This window comes from Aptenodytes forsteri, unplaced genomic scaffold (genome assembly GCF_000699145.1).
Source record: "Aptenodytes forsteri isolate BGI_AS27 unplaced genomic scaffold, ASM69914v1 Scaffold41, whole genome shotgun sequence".
NCBI classification, from domain to species: domain Eukaryota; kingdom Metazoa; phylum Chordata; class Aves; order Sphenisciformes; family Spheniscidae; genus Aptenodytes; species Aptenodytes forsteri.
The window spans coordinates 3,266,374-3,292,409 of record NW_008796211.1 but is presented as its reverse complement, the minus strand read 5'-3'; the positions used below and the strand labels follow the sequence as shown (position 1 = coordinate 3,292,409).

The window sequence follows — 26,036 nt, the reverse complement described above, 5'->3', positions numbered from 1 at the left end:
GGACAGCTGACCCAAACTGGCCAAAGGGATATTCCATACCATGGGATGTCACACTCGGTATATAAACTGGGGGCAGTTGGCTGGGGGGCGGCAATCGCTGCTCAGGGACTGGCTGGGCATCAGGTGGCGGGTGGTGAGCAATTGCATTATGCATCACCTATTTTGTATATTCTAGTGTAAACTGAATTTTTTCAGTGTCTTGTATTACACTCAGGTAAGGATAAACTTTCATGGGGATAGTAAAAATCCTCACTGAGCATCTAACACAAACTGCTCCTGTCTTTAAGTCCTGTTTCAAAGATATGGTGAAAGCATTCTCCCTGTGCTTATTTTTGAAAGTGGTTAAATCACATTTTGGGTGGTCTCCTTTGGAAGCAATTTGATAGTGCTAGTCCTGTGCGTGTTGTGCCCCATCTACTAAGAATGTTGCGGAAGGTTTTTGCTTGAGCAAAATTTTACAGTGGAGTAAATGTCGTAAAAATAGTTAGAGTTGTACTGTTTGGACAAAAATAGACAGCTGAGCAGAAGAGAGAGATTGGGCAAGTTCTTTAAAGTAAACTGAAGTGTGATCTCATTTCTTATTAGACGGATAAGAATCTACGTGGAATAGAGACTTTTTGAATGTACCAGTTGGAGGAAGAGCTTAAATGACACATCACTTTTTGGACACCAAGGTCAATTATAAATGCAGTTCTTTAGGAATCCATGCCTTACTGGTTACAGGTTTTTTTCATTTTAACTTGATTATTTTCAATTTGTGATAGATAAGTGTGAAACAGAAACATGACGCAGAAGACTTCAAGCAAACTAGATAAAGCACCTAAATATGGGGCAGGATATTGAATTTCTCTCTAATGGTAGTTCCCAAGCTATAATCATACATTTCCATAAGGTTCCAGTCCTTTTACTTCACTTGTTTTTGAATCGATGCCTTTGATAATGGAAAGAAAATGCTAGTAGGGGCAGCACAAAAAAAATCTAAATCATGTATGTGTACTGTCTTCAGAATTTTAGAAAGGTTTCAGCTTTTAACAATCAGTTTATCTGCAGCGTTGCTTTTTAGTGAGTGAAGTAGATGGACAGAAAGCTTAGCAAGGATTGAAGACTACTTAATAGTACCTAAGGAAATTTAAATTTAAATATGAATCTTTGTTGCATGCAATATATTCATTTGCATATGCTAAATCCGCTTTCAAAATCTGCTGTTTGTGAAGACTTTTTACTGGAATGATTATGTCAGATGTGCTTCAGTGAACTCTTCTAGTTTGTAGGCAGCAATTGGCAGTAGGTTGGTTCATCACAGTAACATGACAGTACTCGAAAGGTTCAGAGATAGTTTCATAATTATTGTTAGCATGATTCTTGAAAGAAATGATGAGCATCTCATAAACCCAGATGGGAATTTGTTACATTGTTGATAAATGTGTTGATAAATGTGTTTTACATTTTTAAATTGATAAACAGTGAAAAGCAGAGAAGATACAATAAGGCAGATGGTTGTTTATAAAGCACTTGCAAGTTGCTGCAATTCAAAGAATGGTACTAATTGTTAAAAAGAAGACAAAAATTGGAGTAGGGGGAGTGTTTCAATGAGTTAATCATGAGCTTTTTAAAAATAAAACCTTCAGCAGCTTTAGTTCAATTAGAACCATTCTTGCCATGCTGGGTTTATATGCAAAAGTTTAGACTATCAGTTCTTAATAAACTTTTGTACCAACCATTTTCATGTAGCTGAAATTAAAAATACAAATAATCCACCTTATAATCTAAATGTATCTATTCCCATCTTTCTCCTTTTTCTTATTAGAAAAAAACCAAGATTTATTGCACAGCAAAATAAAATTTAATTATTATTAGTCTTATTCCCACTTAAAAACAATGAATAGAATAGTGAACTCCAAAATCAACAGAGAGTTTGCAGCAAGGAAGTAAAATGGGATATAGTTGGCTTATTTTTTGTTAAAGGAGTGGTAAAAAAGCCTGTGTGTTTTGCCAACTGGAAGGTGACTAGAAAAAATTATATTTAAGTAGTGCTTAGGCAGAATACAAATCAGCATATGTGATGCAACCAGTTGGTTCACCTTTGTCTTACGAATGTTCAGTTCTTGTTTCCATCAGTGATATTAAAAGTTTCTATGAAAGGCAAAGTGTTTTCCTACTGCTTCAGCAGGAGTTTTTGAAAACCAGAGATATGTAGATTACTGCCTTCATCAAGCAGCACTTTTAAAATATGTTTATTTTACCTCAGTTGCAGAACTCCGGAAGAGTTAGTTCTCTTTCACAGGATTTTCAGCTTCTCCAAGATAAAGAATTTAACACTTTCTGCGTCTTCAACAAGAGACCTATATCTTTCAGTTTTCTGGGAATATTTTTATTAAAATTCAGCAGAATAGTGATATTTTTTAATAAAGCTGTATCAGCTGTGTCAGTCCTTAATAGGAGTAATTTGAAAGGAAAAAAATTCAATTATAAATCAATAGAGTGTTGTATTTCTGTATGTGCAAACAACCTAAAATTACTTTTAAGATGCTCCAGCTGCTCAATTCATTAACTCAATCACAACTGAATTTTGGTATCTGTTATCTTCTGCTGATCGCTGCAGCAGAAATACCCAGTTAGCGTGCCTGAAGCTGTTAGATGCAGTTATGACTGTTAAGGAAGATCGGTTCAATAGGTTGGTTACTTAGGATTTTGAGAGGCTTAGTAAGTATTTATTTATCTTAATTCATGCACTGTCCTGTCTGTAACGCTTCAGGAAAGCATCGTGCTCCTCCACAAATAGTGTCAATTCCTTCTCGCATTCAGGGTTTCCAGATTTGCCTCTTGTGCTTTTTGGGTAGTTGCACCTCTTAACTCTTTCCAGTTCTTCAGTTCCCCTCTTGAGTGATACCCTGAGTATGTTGTTGGTAATAAGATATGAAAGATCTTTGAGGGGAAAAACAAATAATTGAGGGGAAAAAAAAAAAAATTTTTTCTCTGTTCACTGAATTACTGGGGGGGGAGGAGGGTGCATATGCTTTTGCCTTCTTTCCAGCAGTGTAAATTATACAGATATTATGGTAACTTTCTCTTATTTCACTGTAGATCTGACACCCCATAACACAGGACGGAAAAAGTATGTAAAAAATAAGTAAGCTTAACAAAAAGAATAATGATTTAAAATTCAGGGTGGTCAAAATTCTGAAATTAATTTTTTATACATTGTTTTTAATTTCTAGATTCAGGAATTCAGCTTCTGTCCTCATTTCCAGTATGTATGGCTCAATACTAAGTGGGTTTTTTAAGATAAAACCTGACATATATCCATCCCAGTCGTAATGCATGTGAGAGTTTCACATAAAAGTACATCTATAAAATGTATTTGGAAGCGTTGATTGTCAAGTTCTATAATCTGAACTTGATTTTAGACATGATTAATTTTCATGCATTAGACATGCACCTTCATCATGTACTGATAAGAATTTTGGTGCCGTAGACCTTAAAGCTGATGTTTAAGCAAGAGGGGAAGATACTAAATGTAAGAAAAGGAGGTGTTTGTCCGATGTAAGCTGCAATTCTAGCTGAGGCACCTTTCTGGATATTATATGTACTTTTGCTTCTTTGAAGTTGGTTAGAAAAATAGAAAAAATATAAACTTAAATGAAAAATGGAGGCCAAGTATTTTATTTTCATATAATATCGGTACAGTAGGCACAAAGGGAGTGTTCTTGTAGTTGGTTTTGCTCCATCTGAAGGTAATGATATAAATGAAAGAAGGAAATTACTCATTGTTTATGAAGATTGTAGGAAGACAGAAGGTTCAAGCAAAAGAAAAAAAATTAGGACAGGTAACCAGAAGAAATTTTTAAATGAAAGTACTTGGAAAGTGCTAAGCATTCTTACTGCCTGATCATCAGCGGTTTCATACTCTGTTTTCTCTCTGCCATTAAATGTATCAAGATTGATTGTTACACTTGGTCCCAACTTGGTCTCAAAAAATGTGTTTGTTTTTTTATCATTTTTGTTGAAACAACTTTTTAATCCTGCTTTACTTGGTAGTGTGGAAGTGCACATCAAATTTTTGAAATGAACATTTCTGTTACTACTGACTTAGGGAGGGTTTTAATTTCTAAGTTTTAAAACAAATGTTGTTCTGTGTACTAGTTAAAAACCTGTATGAAACTGCAGGTAGCAATGGAGGTGGGGAATAATGCTAAAATAGCTGTCAGCAAAATAGAAACAATGAAACTCTAGGATAGGAATTGTTTTTGTTGAGGCCGAATGAAGTGTCAAAGATGTCAGGACACAATGCTGATAGTTGCACAAGTTCTTCGTGGTTTTTCTTCAGCTTAAGACTTCATAGATCTTTCATGGAGGGAAGGATTTGGCTTTTTTTTTCAGAAAAGGTACGCTTTTCACAGAAGTCAAACTGTTCACTGGAAAATAGTGTGCCCAGCATACTCAACGCTCAACAGATGCAAGCTGAGCTCCTTCAGTGTACGTACATCCGTATACGTATGTATACATATGTTGCTCTTTCTGTGAAAGCAACTAGTAACTAGAAACTAGTCTCAAGAGTCAACACGTGTAAAAGAAGTGAATGGCCAGAATATAATTTAAATAAGTGGCCAAGATACAGCAGGACTCATGAATCCTTTTCCAGTATTACAGTGGTTTGTCATTACATTTGGTGGGAAGTTGAGGATTACAGCATCAGTGTAGTGAATGCACCTTTTGTGGGTTTCTGCCAGCCAAATGACTGATCAGTACCACATGCATTACTAAAGTATAAATACAGTAAATATCACATGTGCTATCCACCTGAATCAAGTGCAGAAGGACAGAAGCAAGTCCCTCTGTGATATGTGTAAAATGTATGGGCAAGATTGATCATTGTGATCCATACATGCTTGTACTTGGGAAGCTCATGCTGGCATGTGCTGTTCCAGTAATGGCTGAGGACCATATTTTTCTGTTCTAGATATCCACGTCGGCATAACACTTACTGTCCCAGCAAAAGACTACAAGAATTTACCTTGTGCCTAAACCCGTTAATGTGAAAAGGGGCAATGTCTTTTTTCCATTTACTTCTTGATGTGTCTTACGAGAGAGAGCTTTGTGAGGGATGAAGAAACCTACTTGATTCGTCTTTAGGGGGGAGGCACACTCTCTCCAAGCAGTCAAAAATTACACATTCTAGAGTTTGGGACAATTAGATTGAAGTCTTTTATGCCTTTATACCTGCAGGCAGGTGTTTAACCATCTCCAGAAAAGCAGGGCTCCATCACACATAATGGTGACTTGGGAAGACAAATGCCTTATCAGAAGATAACTCCAAACATCCCCCCCTTCCTCGTTCTTCCCCCAGCTTTCTATGCTGAGCATGACGTCATATGGTGTGGAATATCCCTTGGGTCAGTTGGGGTCAGCTGTCCCAGCCGTGTCCCCTCCCAACTTCTTGTGCCCCCCCAGCCTTTTCACTGGTGGGGTGGGGTGAGAAGCAGAAAAGGCCTTGACTGTGTGTCAGCACTGCTCAGCAGTAACGAAAACATCCCTGTGTTATCAACAGTTTCCAGCACAAATCCAAAACATAGCCCCACACTAGCTACTATGAAGAAAACTAACTCTATCCCAACCAAAACCAGCACAAGGTGGTATTGATATCTTGGGTATGTTTACTGGTGGTACTGATTATTGTCTTAGAATCATAGAATAATTTTGGTTACACCTTGGGATTCTGCAGTCAACTCCCCTGCTCAAAGCATTGGCAGCTTCAAAATTATATCAGGCTGATGAATTAAAAAATTGGAGACTGCCTTTAAGCAGGAACACCCTAACCATGAATGGTTGCTACAGAGGTCTGTCTGCATACTCTGATGGTGGAGCTTCCTAGTAGACAGGAGACCTTAGTGAAACTTGCTCCTGTGATGTGTGAGAGAATTGACCATGGTAGATGGGGCTAGGCTTATACGGCTTTGAAGGTGACTTCTAAGGGAGAAAATGTGCTGGTTTCCGAGTTTTATAAGGCCGTCAGATGTAATGATTCACTGAGGTTTTGTTAAGTACAGTATGAAAACTTCAGAAGGAGCACCACAAATCTTACGCAACTGTTCAACCAGTTGTTCAGGAAGGGAACTGAATGTCAGAGTGTTACAGTCGGGACATGACACAGACTCAGAGAAGAAAGAACAGTTGCTTGCCATATCAAAGCTATGGTTCTGTCAAGTGCTGCTTTTAGTATGGATCCTGCCACCTGCTCCCAGAATCCTCTGCTATTCGAGGTTTCAGTTTCAGAATGCATATTGCCTTCCACCAACAGATTTCTCAAAACATGTGTCATGATGCACTTGAAAAAGTGTTATGCGGTAGCATATATACCCCTGCTCAACTCCATTGTGTTTGGCAAAAGTGCACTCTAAGTGAGTGTGTGCCTTTAGATCAATTTATGATAGAAAAGGAAACAGCTTGTTTGATAACATGAGCTTGTACCCGTAGCAGTCAGCCAGGAACAGAGCTCTCATTTGTCCTGGGTTTCAGTCTACTATTCAGTTTACAGTGTCACATCTCTTCTCACTTAAGTATTTTGGGAATGTCAGAGAGCATTGGATGTTACTTTGCTGGGGACCATGTAAGGATTAATCATGAAATGAGAGGTCTGATCAGTTCTTGCAGATGTCAACATAATTCAGTGCTCTTGGTCACGGTGATGTCTAATATGCAAAAATCTTTCCAGATGTATATGGTTGTAGGTAGATAAAATTCAAATAATTTTCACAGTGGATACATTGAAATCAGCTTGTGGAAGTGCTCAAGGTGCATACTGAGTTGCAAGTATATGGCTTCAAGTTTGATCAGTTCTACATGAGTAAGCTAAAACTGCAAAGTAATAAAATAGATCATTAATATTTCCTTCTGAACAAATTTTTCTTGCATAATTCCAAAGTAAATCCATAAGATGATGTTCGTTGATCTTTCTGTAAGACAAATCTGATTTCAGTTCACAGTCTGCCTAAGAATTTAAAAATATCTTTTCTTCCACCATCTTTTAGAAGGTTAGGATCTTTGGCGAAATGCTCACTATATTATTTTGTTTATAAGTTTCTTGGGCTTACCTTTCCACCTCCACAGGAAACCAATTTAGGATATCGTTAGATACATTAGAAAGCAGAATTCATTTGGCTGCAGTATTAAATGACCTACTAATAATTTTTGACATAAAAATACCCTGTAACCTGGCTGCAGTATTAAATGACCTTCTAATAATTTTTGACATAAAAATACCCTGTAACCCTAGAGGTAATACGGGTAAACTGAACAGAAATTAAGTAAATCGTAAGGTGAATACAAGTGGGAAGTGAAGGTTGATGCACATTTTTAGTACCATTTCATAAAGATTTTTTTGGACAGGCTACATTCAGTAACAGAAAGGGTCCTAACTTAGATTGTAGTAACGTAATTTTGGGCTGATTTCCAATATTCAGGAATGCATATGTTCTTGATCCTTCATTACAACTCATAATTTCAGGAATATTGTGTTGGGAAAATAAGGCACATTAGCCAGCAGCACAAATAGCAGGAGAAGCCACAATATTCATTTCCCCTTAACTCAGCCAAAAACAGAGTATTTGGCTGCCTATCAAAAGGAGCAGCAGTAATTGTTTCCAGTATCAGTGGAGGCATTTTGCTGTTTAAAAAACCCAAAACTTCCATTTCATTAACTCAAGAAAGGGCTCGGTCTCTGCCATCAATTAGGGGACAAAAAAGGGGTTCTCAAGGCAAGCTGTAGGTTGCTGTCTGCCTGTACCTTGCTTGTGGCCCATGAATTGCTGCGGGTTCTGCCGGGAGCTCCCGGTGCCTGCAGTAACTGCTTGCCCTCTGCAGGCTCTGCTTCGCCTGGGATGGCAGGAGCAGTCCGCAAGAGCCTGGGTCACAAATGCAGCAGGACCTGCTGTTGTGTGTGATGAAGTGCCCAGGAGCTCAACCAGATTAGAGCCACCTTGTGAACACTGGCCAAAAGGTAGGCCCAGGCTTACAATTTAGTCTCAGTTTGTAGAAGAGAAAAATGGAAAAGGAGAAGCATGGAAAACAAGATTATAGGCAAACTGTAGATGTTAATGCGACGACTTGTCACTTGTCAGACTGCCTGCTGCCAAACTCTGTGGTGACACGCTGGTCTTTTCCTGCCTCTTCTGTCTGGATTAGACCTTGAGCAGAACAAAGGGGGAGCACCCATCGGCCTGTGTGCCCATTGCCCAGATTATTGACTGACAATAGCAGTGGCGATGAAGATGCTCAGTCCGTATGTGATCACAGCACCACATGTTGTATAGAGCAATAAATATGGTTTTGTATTTGATGGAGGGCAGGTCATCCTCAATGCAGATTCTCTGCTCTCTTCTCACGGCATAGGGATAATTGTACCAAATTCTGTTGCCATAGAACAAGTTGCTTTTAGACAAAAATCTGTCCGATTCCTGATCTCACCTTTTCATTTTATTCTCTTGACTGTTATTTGTGTTCACTTTATTTTATCTGATACATGATGAATTTAAAATGTTTTTCATGTGTCTTTCTATTTTATAATACTCTTTAACCAAACACAGAACTCTGCACAAAACTCTGCAGGCTAGCAGCTGTGGTATAATTATAAATTGCACACAAGCATGCTGCTCACTGTTGATGTCCATTTTCTTTATCTGTATCTAGATGATAAAATTGCCTAATTAATGTTTCTATGAAATGCTATAAAAATTACAGAAACTGGATGTTAGGAAGAAGTTTCCTTTTCAGACAGTATTTTGATATCATTGTTCAGTAGGAATTGTCATTACTTCCTACCTGATATATTTGTTACTGATAACTACTGTATTGAACCACTTGTCTCATCAAACACGGCTATTCTTCTGCACACCCCACTCCTCCAAAAAAGCAAAGGATCCCGTCATGCAAACTTCTGTTGGGAAACTGGCAAACACCAACATGAACATGAACCAGTCCCGGTCACGTGGTTTATAAATCGACATCAGAACAGGCTTTTACGCAGTATTTTGTGACTCAGGCTGTTTCATAGCTTCACAGACTTTCTAGAAATAGCTGCTTAATTAGTTGGACATGCTATGTATTATGCTGTTTTAATGCAAAATTCCCATTAGAGCTTGCTAAATGTCCCATTTCACCAAAAAAAAAAAAAGGCTTTTCTTCTCACAATATTTGTGTTCAGTAGAAGGTCAGAGACACAAGCTAATACTTGGTTTGCATAAAATCATGAATTGTTGTGATCCTTCTTAATCACTGTAATGTTAAGCAATTTTATGTGTAATTGGACTGTATCTTGGTGGTTGGACTGAGAAGGATGTGATTCCTTCCCAAATGAAGTATATAGGTAAAATTCATTAAAACAGTAAATTGTACTGTACAGAGCTTCACTATTAGCTGTTTTTCCTCTTCTCGTGATACTTGTGCCCACATAGCTTAATGAGAAGTCCTACACTGATGTGCTGTCTTTGGACATAGGCGTGCTGCATGATTGGCTGCATTAGATTTTCAGTCATAATTTCATAGGAAGGAAGGATCTGTTATGCTTTTTGGACATCATCAACATAAATATTCATGAGCAACTAACAATATCCTTACATACTGTCCTTTTATTATAAGTGAAGTAGTATGGGCTATGAAGTTTATTTTATAAACTTCAGTTACCAAGAATATTTCTTCCTCGTAGCATTGTTTTAAAAATAAAGTAGAAAAACCACGTAAATTAACCTTTCCAAATTTGATTTAATGAAGACATTTTAAATAATAATTTATTTCATTGTTAAATTAAATGGTTTTCTGTATTTTATACAAGAGCAAAAGCGTCAGGATTTTACTTGTCACATATGAAGCAATCTTCCTTACCTGTTGGTCAAAAGTTCTCCTGGCATTTGCTGTACCTGGAGTTTTTTGTAGTTTGCTCCCTCTTTGAGTTTGCCTGCCAGCAGAACACAAGGCTAGGTTAGATGGGTTCAGTCACGTGGAACAGAAAAAGGAAATCTTTTCTTGAGAAACAGTGAGGAAAAAGAATAGAAAACGGTTCATCAATGTCCAAGGTGTTTTCTTAACCTTCAGCTTGATACCCCCAGAAGAGACAGTGCCTTCAGGGCAGGTTTTTCTCTCCTTAAGGGGAAGTTTCTTTCAGGGTACTAGGTATCATAACCATAGACTAGAAAAGCAGAAAGAAAGCTAGCCGTTTCTCTTAGAAGTTAACTGCTGGCTTTTGTCAGTTACCCAAAGCAAGTGAGGGTCCTGAGTTTGCCACTTAAGTATGCGATGAGTTAATGACCCCGGTGATATCTCTTTTCTTTACTTGACCTAGTAAAAAGAGGTGCAGGTATTACTTCATAGTGAAACTATAAGCATTTTTGTGATTTGTGTTCCTGAGGGTATCAACTACTGTTTGTGCCAAGAAAAGAAAAAAAGAAATGCTGCTAACGGTCAGCACCATGGCTCTTTTCAGCTAAATTTATGTAAATCCAATTTATTTTGACCCAGTACTGTTCTGGAGCACGGTGGCAAAATGGTTAAGACATCTTGCTATGGAAAGAAGGTGTTAATTTGAGTTCTGCTCTGGATTTACATAAAATTAAGCCTTCAGTCCATCTGTGAATATTTATCTGGTCATTTCTGCTGAGGAGTCAAAGGTGGCAAAATGAGATGCTTGACACATCACTGACTTTTTTGTCTGTGACTACAAAAGCTGGTATGCTTTAACTATGTTAATCTGATATGTCAGTTGGGTTTGGCATGGATTTTTAACCTTTCAAAACTGCATAGCACCACCTCTCCACCTAAACTACATTTTTTTCATTAATAGTTGAAATAATCAAAACTGCTACTGCTCTTTCTTCCAAATCCCTTTTCATAACTCATCTCTAATATGAAATTTAGAGATGATAATCCTAAATTTCAGTTCTTGAATTGGAATATTAAAATGTGTTTATAAGCCTCATTTATATTTGTTCCTCTGTTATTCTTTTGGGCTTTTTTTTAGTTTCTTTCTTTGTTTTGCAACGTTTCCATTCTTTTGTTTCTTATTTCAGCTTGGGGATAGAGGTTATGCTTTCTGCTGATGTTTAATTGCTTCTTGCGCAAGGTGCTTGATTGAAGCCTCTGCTTAGTACTAATACCTATCTATGTATATGTATGCATATTTAAAAAGAATTGAGAATTTTCATAAGATGGGCTATATAATTAAGCCATTTCTGAAGCCAAATAATTGTCAAGCGATTTCTAAAATTAGAGATGCTTTTCTTAAAAAGGAAAAAAAGAAAAACAAAAAATAAACCAACAGGTGTCAGCAAAGACCATGTAACAAAACATTGGGTCAAATCACATCAACAGTATATGCTGCATTCATGACAAATCCCTGTTGTTTTTCGTTTAATGCTCTCAAAAGATCTTGAGATCCTATTTGTGATCAGTCAACTCAGAATCCAGAATATCACACCCATGTGTTAAGATTGAATTGAATTGCTTTCAGTAGAAAACGCAAGAAATCCCTTAGAGGTAATGTCAATTCCATCTTAATGAATTGTCCTCCCACACTATAATCCAAGTGAGGTCTTTTGTTGATTTTTAAAATGCCATTTTTTTTTTTTTTTTTTTTCTTTTTGCTTGCAGTGAACAGAGCCTTTAGAAAGTCCATTCAGCTTTTAGGATTTTTTTGTTCTGGTATGGTGATGGTGGATTTTTTTTGTTTGTCCCAGTTCTTGGGTAAGTCTGTGTCCAAGAGCAGTATGTCAAAAAGTTCCTTTGCATCTCTCATTGTTACTTATTGGCAGGTTTGTCACTTGAGGGTCAAAATAAAGCTCATTCAACCAAGGCTATGGCAGCCCACAGTAGCCAGCCTCGGGTCAGTCGTACCACTTGAGATTTGCCGCAGGGCAGTCAGCTGGAATTCGTTTTGCATTTGTTTCACTGAACTTTATTGCTCTTACACTGCAAAGAGGAAGAAGTTGTGGGTAGACTACTGTATGTTATAAGGATTGTTTCCTTCTCGTGCTCATTTTCTCTTTTTGCATTAAAGTGCTTATTACCAATGAGGAGACAAATCTTACGAAACAAGAAAATCCATTACTCATAATGGCATTGCTTCTAGTGGTTTATACTTGCTTATTTTTAAGATTAGTGATAAAACCTCCAACCTGTGCACACTGCCTTGAAGGGTACACTGAGGGGCCTAATCTCTTACGCCGAATTTAAATTATTTGAAAATGGTATCCTTTGTATGCCCGTAAAAGATCCATTTTTTGAGGAAGTTAGATTGAAGAGGTTGTAACTTGTTATGTCAGGTCTGAGTTGATAGTTTAAAGCATTTTAGAGGTCTGGGGAGCTGACGGTGAATCTCTTGCTGTACTGTGCAAAGTCAAGTTGAACATAGTACTGTAGGGGAAAAAAAACCACAAAGGCAAATGAGGTTGATTTTGGTCTATATGTGGATTTGTCAGGTGAAACGATGATGTTGAACTGTTACACATTTTAAGTGCAGTTCACAGGGTGGGAATTGACAAGTGAACCTAAGGTTGAATTGTTTCTGCGTTCGCTAAAGAAAAATAAAAAACCTTTCATTTTTCTTTACTTCAACTCAAAGCATAGCAAATTATATCTGAGCGAGTTATTGTAGAAGGTAGAGATGGTCAGACTCTTTTTCACTAATTTTAATTGTAATTTTTTCCCTTTTTTCTCTTTTTTTCTGTAATACGTTTATGTAGGAGATTAAACTGAGGTTCAAGTATAATTAACTCATAAGGTTAATAGAGGAATAAAAAACTACTAATGACACTAATAATGTACTAACCCTTTTTATGATATGACTTGTGAAAACCCAGGAAGTCAAGCAAGAAGGAAAGTGCCATTGCACCCATGTTTTTTTAGCTACGATCTCCTTAATTTTAAATGTAGTATCTACATTATTCTAAAAAATCTGGCCACTAATAAAAACCTACAAGCAGAATTATTGCCATTAGATTCTCCTACTCTCTGCACTTTCATGTACTTTGAGAACTGTCTTTAAAAATTAATAAAAAGAAGCGATCTGATAAGGTGTTTAAGGAGTGTTGTTTCACTCCTTCCACAAGTTGAAATCTTTGGAGGCAGAAGCGTCCTATCCACTGAGTAAGTGTATCATTGCCAACACATCTCACTCTTGATGGGAAGTAGCCTCTGTTAACTTTGAGAGAGTAGTTCTGTCTCCATTCGCATTTCGTCCTTGGAGTAGTGAAAAGTGGTAACAAGAGTAGTAATGGTGGTGATGGGGTTCTGTTTGTGTTTTGAATAGCTGTGAATGAGGAACATGAAGTGGGAAGTCTCAGATCCATCCAGCTGGATCTGGTCCACCAGAAGAATATATTTAACCGGTAATTTGCTCTGTTTCCTTTTTTCCCAGAAATCTGCTAGAAGTGCGTAGGAGCAGGCAATGGTGTGGACAACTTGGGTTAACAGGTTGCACTCCCTTATCCTTTCTCCAAGGTCTTGTAATCCGTCCTCTGTCATGTGAGTGGTTGTAACGTCAACTGCTCGCATGCGCTTTATCCTTTGTCATGTCACATGTGCTTTATTCTTTATCATGTGTTAACCATACGCCAGCCATTTGACAGGGTTGTTGGCATGTTGTCATGAGGGATGCACATATGGGAGAAGAGAGGGACATGTGGCGTTTGATTGTCTTCAAAGAGACTTTGTGGTTTGCACTAACCAAAGGGTTCCTCACATCTGTCGTGAGTCCATGAACATTCGTTGTGTGGTAATCAGTTCCAGTGACTACTAGTAAGTGCCGGTTTAGAAGCAAAAGGCCACAAATCACACGGGCCTATGCCATTTCTGTAATATGTTTTTAGCAGAGAATTCACTGTTGAGAAAACATTTTGCAAGTTTGAGTAGTTTACTTTGTTTTTTTCTTTTTTTTCCTCTGCAGCAGGTTTGCTGTTCTGTTTGTAGTCTGGTGGTGGGTAGAGTTACCCGTGGTTGGTTTTGACAGTGGGAGCATGCTCAGGGGGAGAAAAGAGAATTCAGAGGACTTTGGTTGTAAAGCACAGCAGGGAGGGGGCTCGACGAGCAAGGCTCAGTGCACTTCACTGCGTCCCAGCATGGTTTTTGATGTGGTATGTACTGAAGCAGCTCCTCTGGATTAGGATGTAGGTGTTATGAAACAGTTGTTGAGTTGTGATCTGTTGTCTGTATACCTGGCTATCTCTGTTATGAAAAAGTTCACCAGTGGGTCAGCTGCAGTTCTGCTCTTCTTCATGTGTGCCAGGCTGGTTCTTGATGTTTTTGATACGTGTTATAAGGCTTTTTTCAGTTTCCTACAGACTTAAAATGGGGGTATATTATTTTAAACTGAGTTATTTTGGAGTTGCCTTCTTGCTTTGTGGGCATGCTCTTGGTTGTCCTATTTTCCAGACTTCTGCTGTTTAAAGACATCTGATACTTCGTTCATTGAAGAGTCTCTTTGGTATTTGTCTCCACTTACAATCATGTTTAGGCTTCAGTACCTTCAGGATCTTTGTAAATTCAAACGTGTTAGTCTCAATGGCTCTTAGTCTTTAATTTCTCTTCTCACACAGTTGTATGCAGGTATTGATCTTTTGATCACGTAGCTTCAGGATGGTTTATTGCAAAAATTTTACAAATTATGCTACTAACAGAATTTTTCAATGCATTTTAGTAATTGAAAACAGTCTTGAAGAAAGTCCTCTATATGAACAATACAATCTTAAAAGAACACATGTCATATGAGGCCAGGACCGTACCAATTAATGTGTACTAGAGTTTTGTGTACCAGAACTATGTTTCCACCTGGAGTTTCAGTTTTGCTCTGCAGACTGCATGCAGCATTATAGTCTTGGCCACCATTGTGCAGAATATTTAGCAATGCAAGGGTAAAATCTCAGCTCTGCCATAAGATAATGTGTTTCTCTTTTCTTTCTGTGGTCTTTTCTGTCTCTATCCTTTTTGCTGTCCATCCAAGTCATCAAATTTAATTTCTCTGTAATTAAAATAGGTTATATTCTGGATCCATATGAAGAATCACTGTTCATGACGTAGGTCTATCCCCCAGTTATCCCTAAGACTATTGAACTTCGCAGATCTCATGTTTGGGGCCACTAGCACTTTGAAAAGGTACTTCTGGAGGTAGTCATACTGTTATATCCAACATAAGTCAGAAGACTGACTGTTTTAAGCTCCTCAGAAGGACAGTTGTGAGCACTGAAGTTTGGTTCCTGTCCTGAACTGTATGTATTACTGCTCTCAACCTTGTCCACAGTAGATGAAGGAAAACTGTAACAAGGAAATGGTAGCAGAGATTAGGTGCTTGTGTTTTTAATATGCCCAGGATAATCCGCTGTTTTTACTGTTCAGGACGTGTTCCACTCCGCGTTAGTCCCTGCTCTCATCAGCCTGCCTTCATTCTGGGAAATTTTCCAGTCCAACAAAAGCAAGAAAAGCTGTGACTTCATTTAGGGCGGAAGATCCTCAGGCTTACAGAAAGCAGGACACTGGCTCCTCAGCTCACTGAGAGCAAATTGAAGTATAAGCCATTTAGTTTCCTTCCAGAGAGCACCACTTTGTGCTGGGAAGAAAGTTTCTCCCATCCCGCAGTTTGACTACAACCTTTTTGGGGGGTGGAAGTGTTAGGCTAAGTACTTTTTTGTGGTTGGAAAGGATTTCTCCCTTGCTATCAGAATAGGTGATCAGAGGCATGGAATTTTTTTGCTTTTGTGTTTGGTTTTTTCCCTCAGTTCTCAAAGCAGGCAATAAGAACACCTTAGTAGTGCTTAGTTCAGACACTGACCCTATTTGGGATCTGTTTTCCTGATAGACTGCACTTGGAAGTGATTGAAGAGCAGAGATGCTGTAAAATGGGGTTGAAGTTTCCAGTGTCTCATATGAGAAGTACAGAACTACCATTTTTTCCTCCATTCATCAAGCAATTTCACACACTTTGGGCAAGCCTTACTATTGGTTCTTTTTCCTTTCCCATCTCGGACGTGCCTGCTCTGCTCACCAGCAACCTTATTACCTTGAATTACAATGCAGCATATTGCTTACGGCGTTGGCACACCTTGTGAGTTGCAATAGCCTTAGAAAAAGCATAAATATCCCATGTTAGTACAAATAACTTGAGTAGGGCTTGTACCGGACAATTTGTTGCTTGATCGTTCCATATGAGTTATTAACACTGGACTGGATTGAACAGCCTCTGTCACTAAATACCTGTGGTCATGAGCAACCATATGACTGATGATTAGTCCAGGAGAGTTCATAGAGTGCAACCACACTCACCTTCTCATGCAAGAAGTCACAAGAGACTTTCCAACATCCTACAACAGTTTTCAGGTCTTAAAGGTAAAATACCAGCACACACAAGCTAACACTACTACTTAAAGAAGTTGTAGCTATTTAAATTGTGTAGATTTGTAATAGTAAGTGTAACTAGTGCCATATAAATAATATAGCACAGTTCCCTTTTCTTTTTAATTCCTATAGAAAAGATATTTTGTAAGTTAATTTTTCAAACTTGCAGATCAGCCATAAAATCACAAGAAGTAATTAAAAGCATAAAATTCCAAAAGTAATGTTGGATTTGTAGCATTTTCAGTACTTGCAGCCATGTTCCTAGGGAGGACAGGATTTTGCTAGGTTTTCCAGGCACATCCATGCCAAGTGCAGGAAACCTGGCCATGATGGTGATGTTTTCAAATCTGGGAAATTTTGGGCTTTGATCCTACTTCAAGAAATCTTGTGTATCGCCTTCCATCCTTTAAAACTGACAGCATACCAGCCATTGCTAGGATATCCCTGAACTTGTTGATCTGCTGCTGCCAAAAAAACTCTCTTGTGGTCTTGTATATACTGGGGCAGTTTACGGCAGTTTTTCCTCAAGTCTGTCGGGGCTGTGGAGACCATCCAGGTGCTGAGCTGCCTGAGGATCATAATCTCACGCTTTGTATCCAAGACTCCAACCTACTATATGTTTCTTAATGTTTACTCTTATTAAAAGCATTCATTAGGTTAAGTCTTTGCTATACCAGAGTGCTCTACTGATTTAACAGTCCCGTTTTTAAGGCTGATATCACTATTTATTATATTAGAGTGGTGCATAAAGAGCCAGTTAGGATCAGAGCCCCATTGAGCCAGGCTGTGGAAAAAATAAGTAAAGGTTTACTTCTTCCCTGAAGACATCACAGTCTAAATAGATGAGAGAGAATAGAAGAAATAGATACGAACACAGAGCTGCAAAAAGGGGTAGATTTTTGCAAGTGCTGTCTAAAATATATTTTCTTCATAGCAATTCTTTTCTCTTCCAAGTGTTCTTTTAGTGTTTTTGATGGTTAGTAGATGCCTGGATTTAGAGTGAAAAATAAAATTTCTATGTTTGAGGCCATATTATCATTATTTTAATGTCTGTACACCATCAGCATCTGAGACTGCAGGAACTTAACTGCTTTACTTGTTGGCATTACACTGAAGTTGATTTCGGTGAACCATAAAAAGTTTGGCCCTGAAGGTAAAATTACACTGTATGCATGTTCCTAACATACTGCTTTGGGGATAAACATGTCTTAAATCAACTCATCGCTCACAGCTAAATTCCTCCTCCAAATGCAGTTTCCCTGTAGATAGTAATGTTCAGTAAGACTGATTTTCTTTAAAACCGTAAAGTTTTTTGAACATTACTTCTATCAATAAACATATTTGAGCAGAGTAGCAAAGAATTCACATAATCCTAATAAAGATTTTGGGTTTTTGTGAAAAGAAGGGAGGGGCATGTGCCAACATTTTTAATTAGCTTTCATGAGTACCTCTAATTTGTTCCAATGTGTTCCAAACATTTGCATATTGTTTTTGCTCACATGTACATAATGAAAACTTTTGGACTTCATTGAAACTTTATTTGGTAATTGTGCACTTGGAAAATTAAAATTGAAGTTTATGATACCCTGGCTCCTACTTGCTCAGTTCATAGTGTGTTGTTAAGATGCCATCACTTGAGAGCTTTGTTACAGCGACGTTTCTGTTGTGGCTTAATGTGCTGTGGGTTCAGATGGCTGTAATTGTGGCCTTGAGGGGCTGGACTAAAGAATACCAGCTGGGTTTGTACCCAGATATTCTTGGATTAATATTTTGGGACTTAGATCTTGTCCTGTCTGGAATTTAAACATAGTTCCCCAAGCTTTAAAGGGAAGACAAGCACCATTTGACGCTCTTAATGAGCACTTTTTTCCCCTCTTTCATTTGCGTTTTTTTTTCTTTTTTTTTTTTTAAATTCCTGTAGCCAGTGAAATCCAGGCAGTTACTTCCAAACCGTTTTTACAGCCCCATATGAACAAAGTGCTTTAGTTTGTTCCTCAGCTTAATTCCCAAATTAATAAGTGTTAGAAAGTTCTTACATCTGCATCTCCATTTTTCTTAGAATATATAAGGGTGAAAAAAAATTTCCCTGGATATTAGGCAAGCTTTTGAAGTGTGAACAACTTTGTTACATTTGAGACGGCAAGTCTTTCGTTGTGACTAGATTGATTTTTTTGGTTGCTCTTTGAAATAATTCCTTTTGTTTCAGGTCTAAAATTTCAATTTTGTTTCTACATGGAGACAAGAGACTTAAACTCCCCCATAGTGGGGAATCAGTCAGGGTTTTTCTTCTATTTAGAAACCTTTGACCCATCCCTCCCCTGTTCAGTGAATAGAAATGGCAAGGCAACTTGTGCTGAGGGTGACTAAAGATCTGCTCTCCATGTAGCTCATGAAGTGAACCTGCAGGGGAGAGGGTTTCAGGAGTCCTGCTTATGGAAAAAATGCTTTTAAAATATTTCTTTGCCAGAGAGCGCCTTTCTTGTACCCTTGAGTATATATTAATTGGTTATAATCCTTAGTTTTGAGGCACATAATTATTCACACAGCAGCGTGTGATGGATTCACAGGTACAGTTACAATTTCTTTGTACTGGCAAGCAGCCTTTTCTGAGGGACAGAGAGGACCTTTTTGTGTAAAGCTCCAAGTTCTGTAATTAGTGGTATAGTAAAGAATTCAGATAAGTGGCAAAACATATACAAGTGCTTAGAAGTTCAATCAGCTAGCCTTTAAGTTGTCTGCCTGGATATGTCATTACTGTAAGCGGTTTAACGTATGTTTGCATTTCTTCTTACCTTTTTTTTTCCTTCCAGATCATTACTAAATACGTTTATGAACTACTGCAAAAGGAATGCCACTTGAAGAAAGTAACTCTCCCAGTAAGTATAATTTTTTTTTTTTTTCTGAAGATTTTTGTTTGTTTGGATCTGTAAAAAGCAGAGCCTGCAATCCAGTATTCAGATAAAGACAAGGTGTGCCAAGGCTCTGTGCAGGGCATCGTCTCAGGACACTGCCTTCGCACGCAGCACGTGCATGCATCTGGAGACGTGGTTCCACCTCACTTCTCCTGTGTTTGATTCCTCCAGCTGAGCTTTCCTTGCCTTACCAGATACCAGAATTTTCAAAATGTGGTAGTTTTGATAGAGGAACCATAAGCTTTTTGAAAAGTCTTTGTGAATGTTTTGAGGCCTCTACAGCTGGATGTAGAGAATAAATGTGCCTTTACAGGCAGAGGAATAAACTCAAATTGAGTTTCAGTAAACTACTCCAGGTCTTTCTTTAAAACACACTTTTTCAGTAACTTGTAACATGTATGTAATATAAGGTGCTGCTGTTGTTTAGTGAAAATATTTGATCAACCCTTAGAAGTGATGAAGCATTCCCCAAAGAACACGTATGAGAGTGTTTGTAAATACATGGGATACCGTGATGATGTTCAGGTATTTTTATATTCTGTAGTGGAGGGTATAGGGAAGACTGTAGTGTGACAGCACTGTGTAGGTTTTCCATCGCTATCATAAAGGATTCTTAGGGTCTTTGAGAAGCTTTTGCATTACTGTTGTTCTCAGCCAGTCCTTCACATTCAGTCGAGGAAAACCCATTCGGGCTAAGGAAGGAAAATTTCCTTTATTTTAACAGCTCTACAATGTTTTGCAGTTCCCATTTCCATTCCCTAAGTGGTGGTGTTTAGGGAATGTTTTGATAACCTGCCCACACTACTCAAAGTTTCCCAGCCAGGCTTTGCCAGTGTCTCCTGGTCAGGGCAGAAGGAGCTGTGCTAGGAGCTCCACGGAGCAGTCGGAGAGAGCGCAGCAGGTCTCCTCCGCACGCCCAGTCTGCTTAACCACATAGGCTGCACTGATGCCCCAAGACCCTTGAGAAAGCAGTCCCCCGCTTCAGATTTCCCTGCGTAGACAGAGAAGATGGTTGGGTTCCTGGTGGCAGTCTGCCTGGTGTAGTGCTGGTCGTAGTGTCTCTAACTTCTTTGCTCTGCTGGTTTGCTTTGTTGGGGAAGTTTTTGTCCAAGGAGTACTTCCATGTTCCAGACAGGTAATGTGTTGAAAGACTTCCTCAAGCCATGTCACCCTCTCTCTGTCAAACCAGGAGGCTGTCATTTGTAAACTTTCAAGTGCCTGAATTTTGAGGCTATACAACTTTTTTTGAATGTGCTTTGTGAAAAACAGTATGCATGTAAGTAATGCAATGCTAAGGCTGATCTATTAGCTTCAAAAAATGAAGATGAACAAACTTGGAATAAGTATTACAACACCTCCATCACCTCTGTCACACACATGGGGACTCTTCTGCACAGCTTTGAGATTTGGGTGTCTGGCTTGGGAGAAGAATGGCCCTGTCTAGCTCCCACTGTTGAATTAATCTGTGTTTACTCTTATTTATAAATTATGTAGTAAGCGCTGATGTACTGATGTAGTTTGTCAGTAGTACATTTCAGCTATTCTCAAATGTGTTACTTCCAGCTTCTGCAAAGTGTCATAATTTAATTGCATTTTGGAGCAAAGTAAGAACTCACAAAATATATGCAGCTGTTTAATTGTGAGCAGCGTGGAGAATTTGGCACAAGGTATGAGCACCATTCCTTATTAATGACTATTATGTGTAGGAAGCCCTCACTACAGTCAAAAATAAGTTATGAAGAGGACTACAAAAATGAGAAAAATGAAACAACGTATGTAGAAGGTGAAAAATCTGTCTAAAGGCTATGTTTAAATCACCGCTGACAGACTCCCAAGTAACAACACAAAGAAACCTAGTTTAAACTAGTAAAGGAGGCTAATAGAAGTAGTAAGACAGCTTGCAGCAAGAGTAAGTCCTGTGCAAGTGAGGAAAATAGGAAAGAGTATAAATGCTGGCAAGTTACATATAAAATCACAGTAAGATCACCTAAAACCGAATTTGAGGAGCTTGTTATAGCTGTAAAGGCTAACGATAAAAGAGAGCTGATGAGGCTGATAGATGAGCTGCATGCAAAAGGAATGCTCAGCTCAAATGAGAAAAACTAACATGGTTATTTCCAATGTTATTTGTCCAGTTTCCACACTTGAATATTACTAAGTTTTTTTAAACAGGATATAATTCTGAGGAAGTGTCTGAAGTTTGACATATCAGTAGAGATGATCTTAGAACAAATTGATATATCGTACAATAATCAAATTCCAGGATGAGATGGTCTTTACACCCAGGGTACTATAAGAAGTCAAATATGAAGGTGCAGAACAACCAAGTATTATGTAACATACTGCTGACATCAGCTATTTTCATCAGAGGAATGGAAAAAGAGTAAATGTGATAGTCTTTGAAAGGTCTCCAGGGGTGATTCATAGTGAATCCTGTGTACCAGGAGGAAATAATATATTGGGGGGAAAGTCAGTACAGGTTTCTTTTTAAAAAAACCTACTAGAATTCATTGAAGGAGTCAGAGATCGCATGAAAAAGAAAGATCTTGTCAGTAGAAGAGTGCGTGGATTTCCAACGAGCTGTCAACAAGCTTACCAAATGCTTTTTGAAAAGATACTGTCATGGCATGGGAGGGGGGAGGCCCCTTATGAGTTAATAATTGGTTAAAAGGAAAAAAAAGCTGTTCATATTTTACAGATTAAGTAAGTTGTTACTGATGCAGTGTTATTAAGGCCTGCACTGACATAGTTGTGAATAAAAGGAAAAAAGGAATTAATAGAAGCTAACAAACTTTGCTGATTTTTCTAACATTATTTAGAATACTTAAATATAAAGCTGATTGTGATGAGTTGGGGAATTATTTCATGATGCTGAATGATTGGATGATAAAATGACATGAGATTCAATTCTGGTAAATGTGAAATTATGGGGAAAATAACTCACTCTGTAAACACAATGGTGGCCTCTAAATGAGCTATTACAACTCAGGAAAGAGCTTGGAGTGATTGTGAATAGTTCTCTGAGAACATCAGTTAGTGCTCAATGGCAGTGAAAAACCCTCAAAGCAAATACGATATTAGGAATTACGAGGTGTTGAGAACAAAACAGAAAAACATCGTCATTCCACTCATTATGTGGGCCCCCATCTTGAACACTGCATGGAGTCTGGACACCATATCAAAAAGGATATGAAGAATTTAAAAAAAAAAAAAAATGCAGAGGAGGGTTACAAGGATGATCACAGGCATGAAATGCTTTTCAGACAAAGAAAGATTAGACAAAGATTCTTCAACTTGGAAAATAGATGGCTGAGGAAGGAATATGACGAATCTATAAAATCATGAAAGGTGTAGAGAAGATGAATAGGGAATGGTTTTTCGCTTTTTTTCATAATAGAGAAGCTAAGGGGCATCAAGTTTAAATTATCAGGCGGGAGATCTCTACTGAAAGAGAGGCAGTACTATTTCATATACGTCTCAATTATATTGTGGAACTCATTGCCACAGAATACTATCAAGGAGAAAGGTATAAATGCATTCAGAAAAACCATCTGACAATACTAAGGTGGGATAGGTGCATTGAACTATTGTACATGCTTGTCCAGTTATAAACTCTGGCTCAGGAGGCTCCAAAGTTACTGGTTGCCAAAACCAGTAGAGAATCACTGTGTAACCTCTCTGTTCTCCTACTGTTCCCCTAAGCAATCTGCCAGTTGTCAGAAACAGGACCCTGGGACCTTGATCTGTCCAGGATGGCTGCTGTTATGAATATGACCTTGTTATAGGAATATTTTAGAGGTGAATATGAAAACATGTTTTTTCTGAACTTCATCACAGGTGATCATAAAGTTGGTGTATTGGCCTTCCTTCTTCTGTCAGCTGATAATGAAGTAGACAGTGTAACGATGTTTGAATATATGAAATGTGTTTCAGGACTGTGTTAAGTGGAGTACTTTTTTTTCCAGCATGATTTTAGTAATATGCGGAAATTTTATGCTTCAAAGGTTTAAGATGACAGCATTTCATGTTCTCTCATCTTTCTTAATTTCAACCTCGTGCAAAGTCCAACTTGCTGTCTTTATTTTGCTTTCTCAGGTGGCAGCTTCAGTTTGGGACACAATTGTTTGTAAATTTCTTTTCAGATACGAAAATAAGAGCAGTTTGGAAATCAGGAAAGGTCACCCATTGTTTTATTATGTCAGCATCTCTGACAAAACATAAATCTGAACATTTTTTCCTACACAGGGAGACTGAGATGCATATTGCATTATTGTTACTGTAAAGTATTGTAGTTCTCTTAATGTTCAACATACACTACTGGACTTGAAAATTTAAATGAAGAGACTCATATTCGGGGAAAAGCCGTTCAATTATTTCTTTTAAATTTCTCATTTTGTGCTCCATTGAAGGTTATATTATGAATATAAAGAAGACTGCAATTTTTTTATCCAGATGAAGTCTTTGTATTTCTGTAGTTTTAATGGCATAATCAGTGATTGATCTTTGCTGTTCTTTAGCTGTTGAGGACAAATAGAGGGTGCTTCTGAATTAAATGCATCTTTAACGGCTTCTGGGAAGGCTTCAGATGGAAGTTTAAATAATTACTAACATGTTTTATTGACGATGGCACTGAAAGGTCTCACTCTGCAGAATCTTCTAACTTAGCAATGCTTTGCTCTTTCACTTCAATAGGTAAAACTTCACTCAATAGTTCTCTTGATCTACTAGACAGACAAGAATATTTTTCTTTGAGAAACAATGATCTCTTATCTCCACTGCATGTTCCTTTTGGCTATTTTGTTACCTAAGTCCAGTCAGTATGTGTTTTGTAAAACTTCCAACCAGTTTTAGGTGTGTTAATTTAGTTGTGGTAATACCAAATGCTAGTTAGCTGCTTGTAGTATTGATCAGCAGTTTTAATTTTCTACAGTTTTGAGTGAAAAATTATAAATCAGGATAAATCAGGATATTCAATATTGTGAAGACTGTTGAATGAGTTACTGAGCTTTATGTAGAACCACGTAACAGAAGACTTTATCTTATGAAGCAAATGAGCAGTTTTCTCTCTCCACCAGCTGCTCACAATTCTCACAATCTTTTTGAATCTTTTCAGTTTCAGTTCCATTTATTTGCCATGTTCTTTCCTCCTGTCACAAGTGACACCTCTTTCACTTGTTTGTGGGCTCTAGGCTCATAATTTTTATTGTGTTTCTTAACTGGAATAAGAAAAATATTAGTGGGGATTTTTCCCTTTAAAAATTTAACATTCAATCTTAAATGTAAAAGCTTCCAGTGTACAGAATAAAAGACCCCTAGAGCCTAGTCAGGTCTCGTGCATCTTGGGTTGGTAACAGCTAAGAACTGAAAATTGAGTCAATGTTGATGTGGTAGCATGAATGTCAGTAAGATTAGATTTCAAGTATAGTTTGATCTTACCCTATATATTAGGATAGCAACTGTGCGAAATACTAACTAGCATTCTGCTGAAGTATTCTATAGACTGGTACTGCTGTACTAGGTGATAGCTCATTTGAGACAGAACTCATACGGAAAAATTAAATCACTGTTTGAAAACCTTAAGAATGTCATAATGTACGTAGAGTGCATAACTCAGAGAATTCACCGTAACTGCATACATTCATAAACCTTAAGGTATAGTTGTTCGTTGGAAAAATAAATCTGAGAAAAGGGAAAATTAAACTTTAAAGAGTACTTTTAAACCATAAATTATCAGCAGAATTTAGATTGGCTTGACATTGCTAGCTACAGATTATTGGAAGATTGTTATTGCATGCGAATAACAATGTTGAATAAAATTGTTAAATTAAGTTAATTGAAGTTCAGCATTTTACTGAATTTATTCAATTTGTGTTTAAATAAAGGATCAGAAATAAGTGTTCATGAGTAGGTCCAGAAGAGAAAGTGGCTAATAAATACAAATTATTTTATGCGGACTCAGTATGTTGAGCAGTAAATGGTATTCTATGTTGATTTGTCAATAAAGTAAGGTTGTGCACAGGAGTGACCTTTATGTGCATTCTTTAGTGAAACCTTGATCTAATGAATTACTACTGTTTGAAGATAAATTAGCTTGGAAGAAAGTTTCCAAATGTGATTAATTTGAGGAAGAGAATGAAGAGTTATTTTTATGATCTTGGTAGATATTTTTAACTTTTTTAAATTAACGTATTTGCGGAAGTGTGAACTAGTTGTGTCTTCTAGTACATATGATTAGTAAGTGCTAGTATTTCCTAAATACTAAACAAAAATTTAGTTTATAAATACTAAAACATACAGCTAAATTATATCTTTGTCTGAAATACAAATTCACAATGTTTTTTCTTAATTACAGTATCATAAGTATTCAGTTTATGTGCAAAAGTCAATTACATCTTGCCAAGTACCAAGTACTATCTGAGATTTAGTGTTGTCTGACATTTTACCTAAGCCGTGTTAAATTTTAAGGTATCAGTACTGCTACTTCAGAAGCACCAACATGGTCTGACTGTAGCCCCATGTCCTGGTTTCGGCTGGGATAGAGTTAATTTTTCTCCTAGTAGCTGGCATAGTGCCGTGTTTTGGATTTAGGATGAGAATAATGTTGATAACAGACTGATGTTTTAGTTGTTGCTAAGCAGTGCTTACGCTAAGTCAAGGACTTTTCAGCTTCCCATACTCTGCCAGCGAGGAGGAGCACAAGAAGCTGGGAGGGAGTATAGCCAGGGCAGCTGACCCAAACTGGCCAAAGGGATA

At 37.8% G+C, this 26,036-nt stretch overlaps 1 protein-coding gene across 1 annotated transcript in view; it reads left to right on the top strand.

Moving 5' to 3' along the window:
* The window catches only part of FAM172A (family with sequence similarity 172 member A), a 257,761-nt gene that overhangs the window by 18,766 nt on the left and 212,959 nt on the right, over positions 1 to 26,036 (top strand). Inside the window, exon 4 of the mRNA XM_009288276.1 lies at positions 19,182 to 19,247. Within this exon, the coding sequence (XP_009286551.1) occupies positions 19,182 to 19,247 (66 nt within the window). The remainder of the gene's footprint in view (positions 1 to 19,181; positions 19,248 to 26,036) is intronic.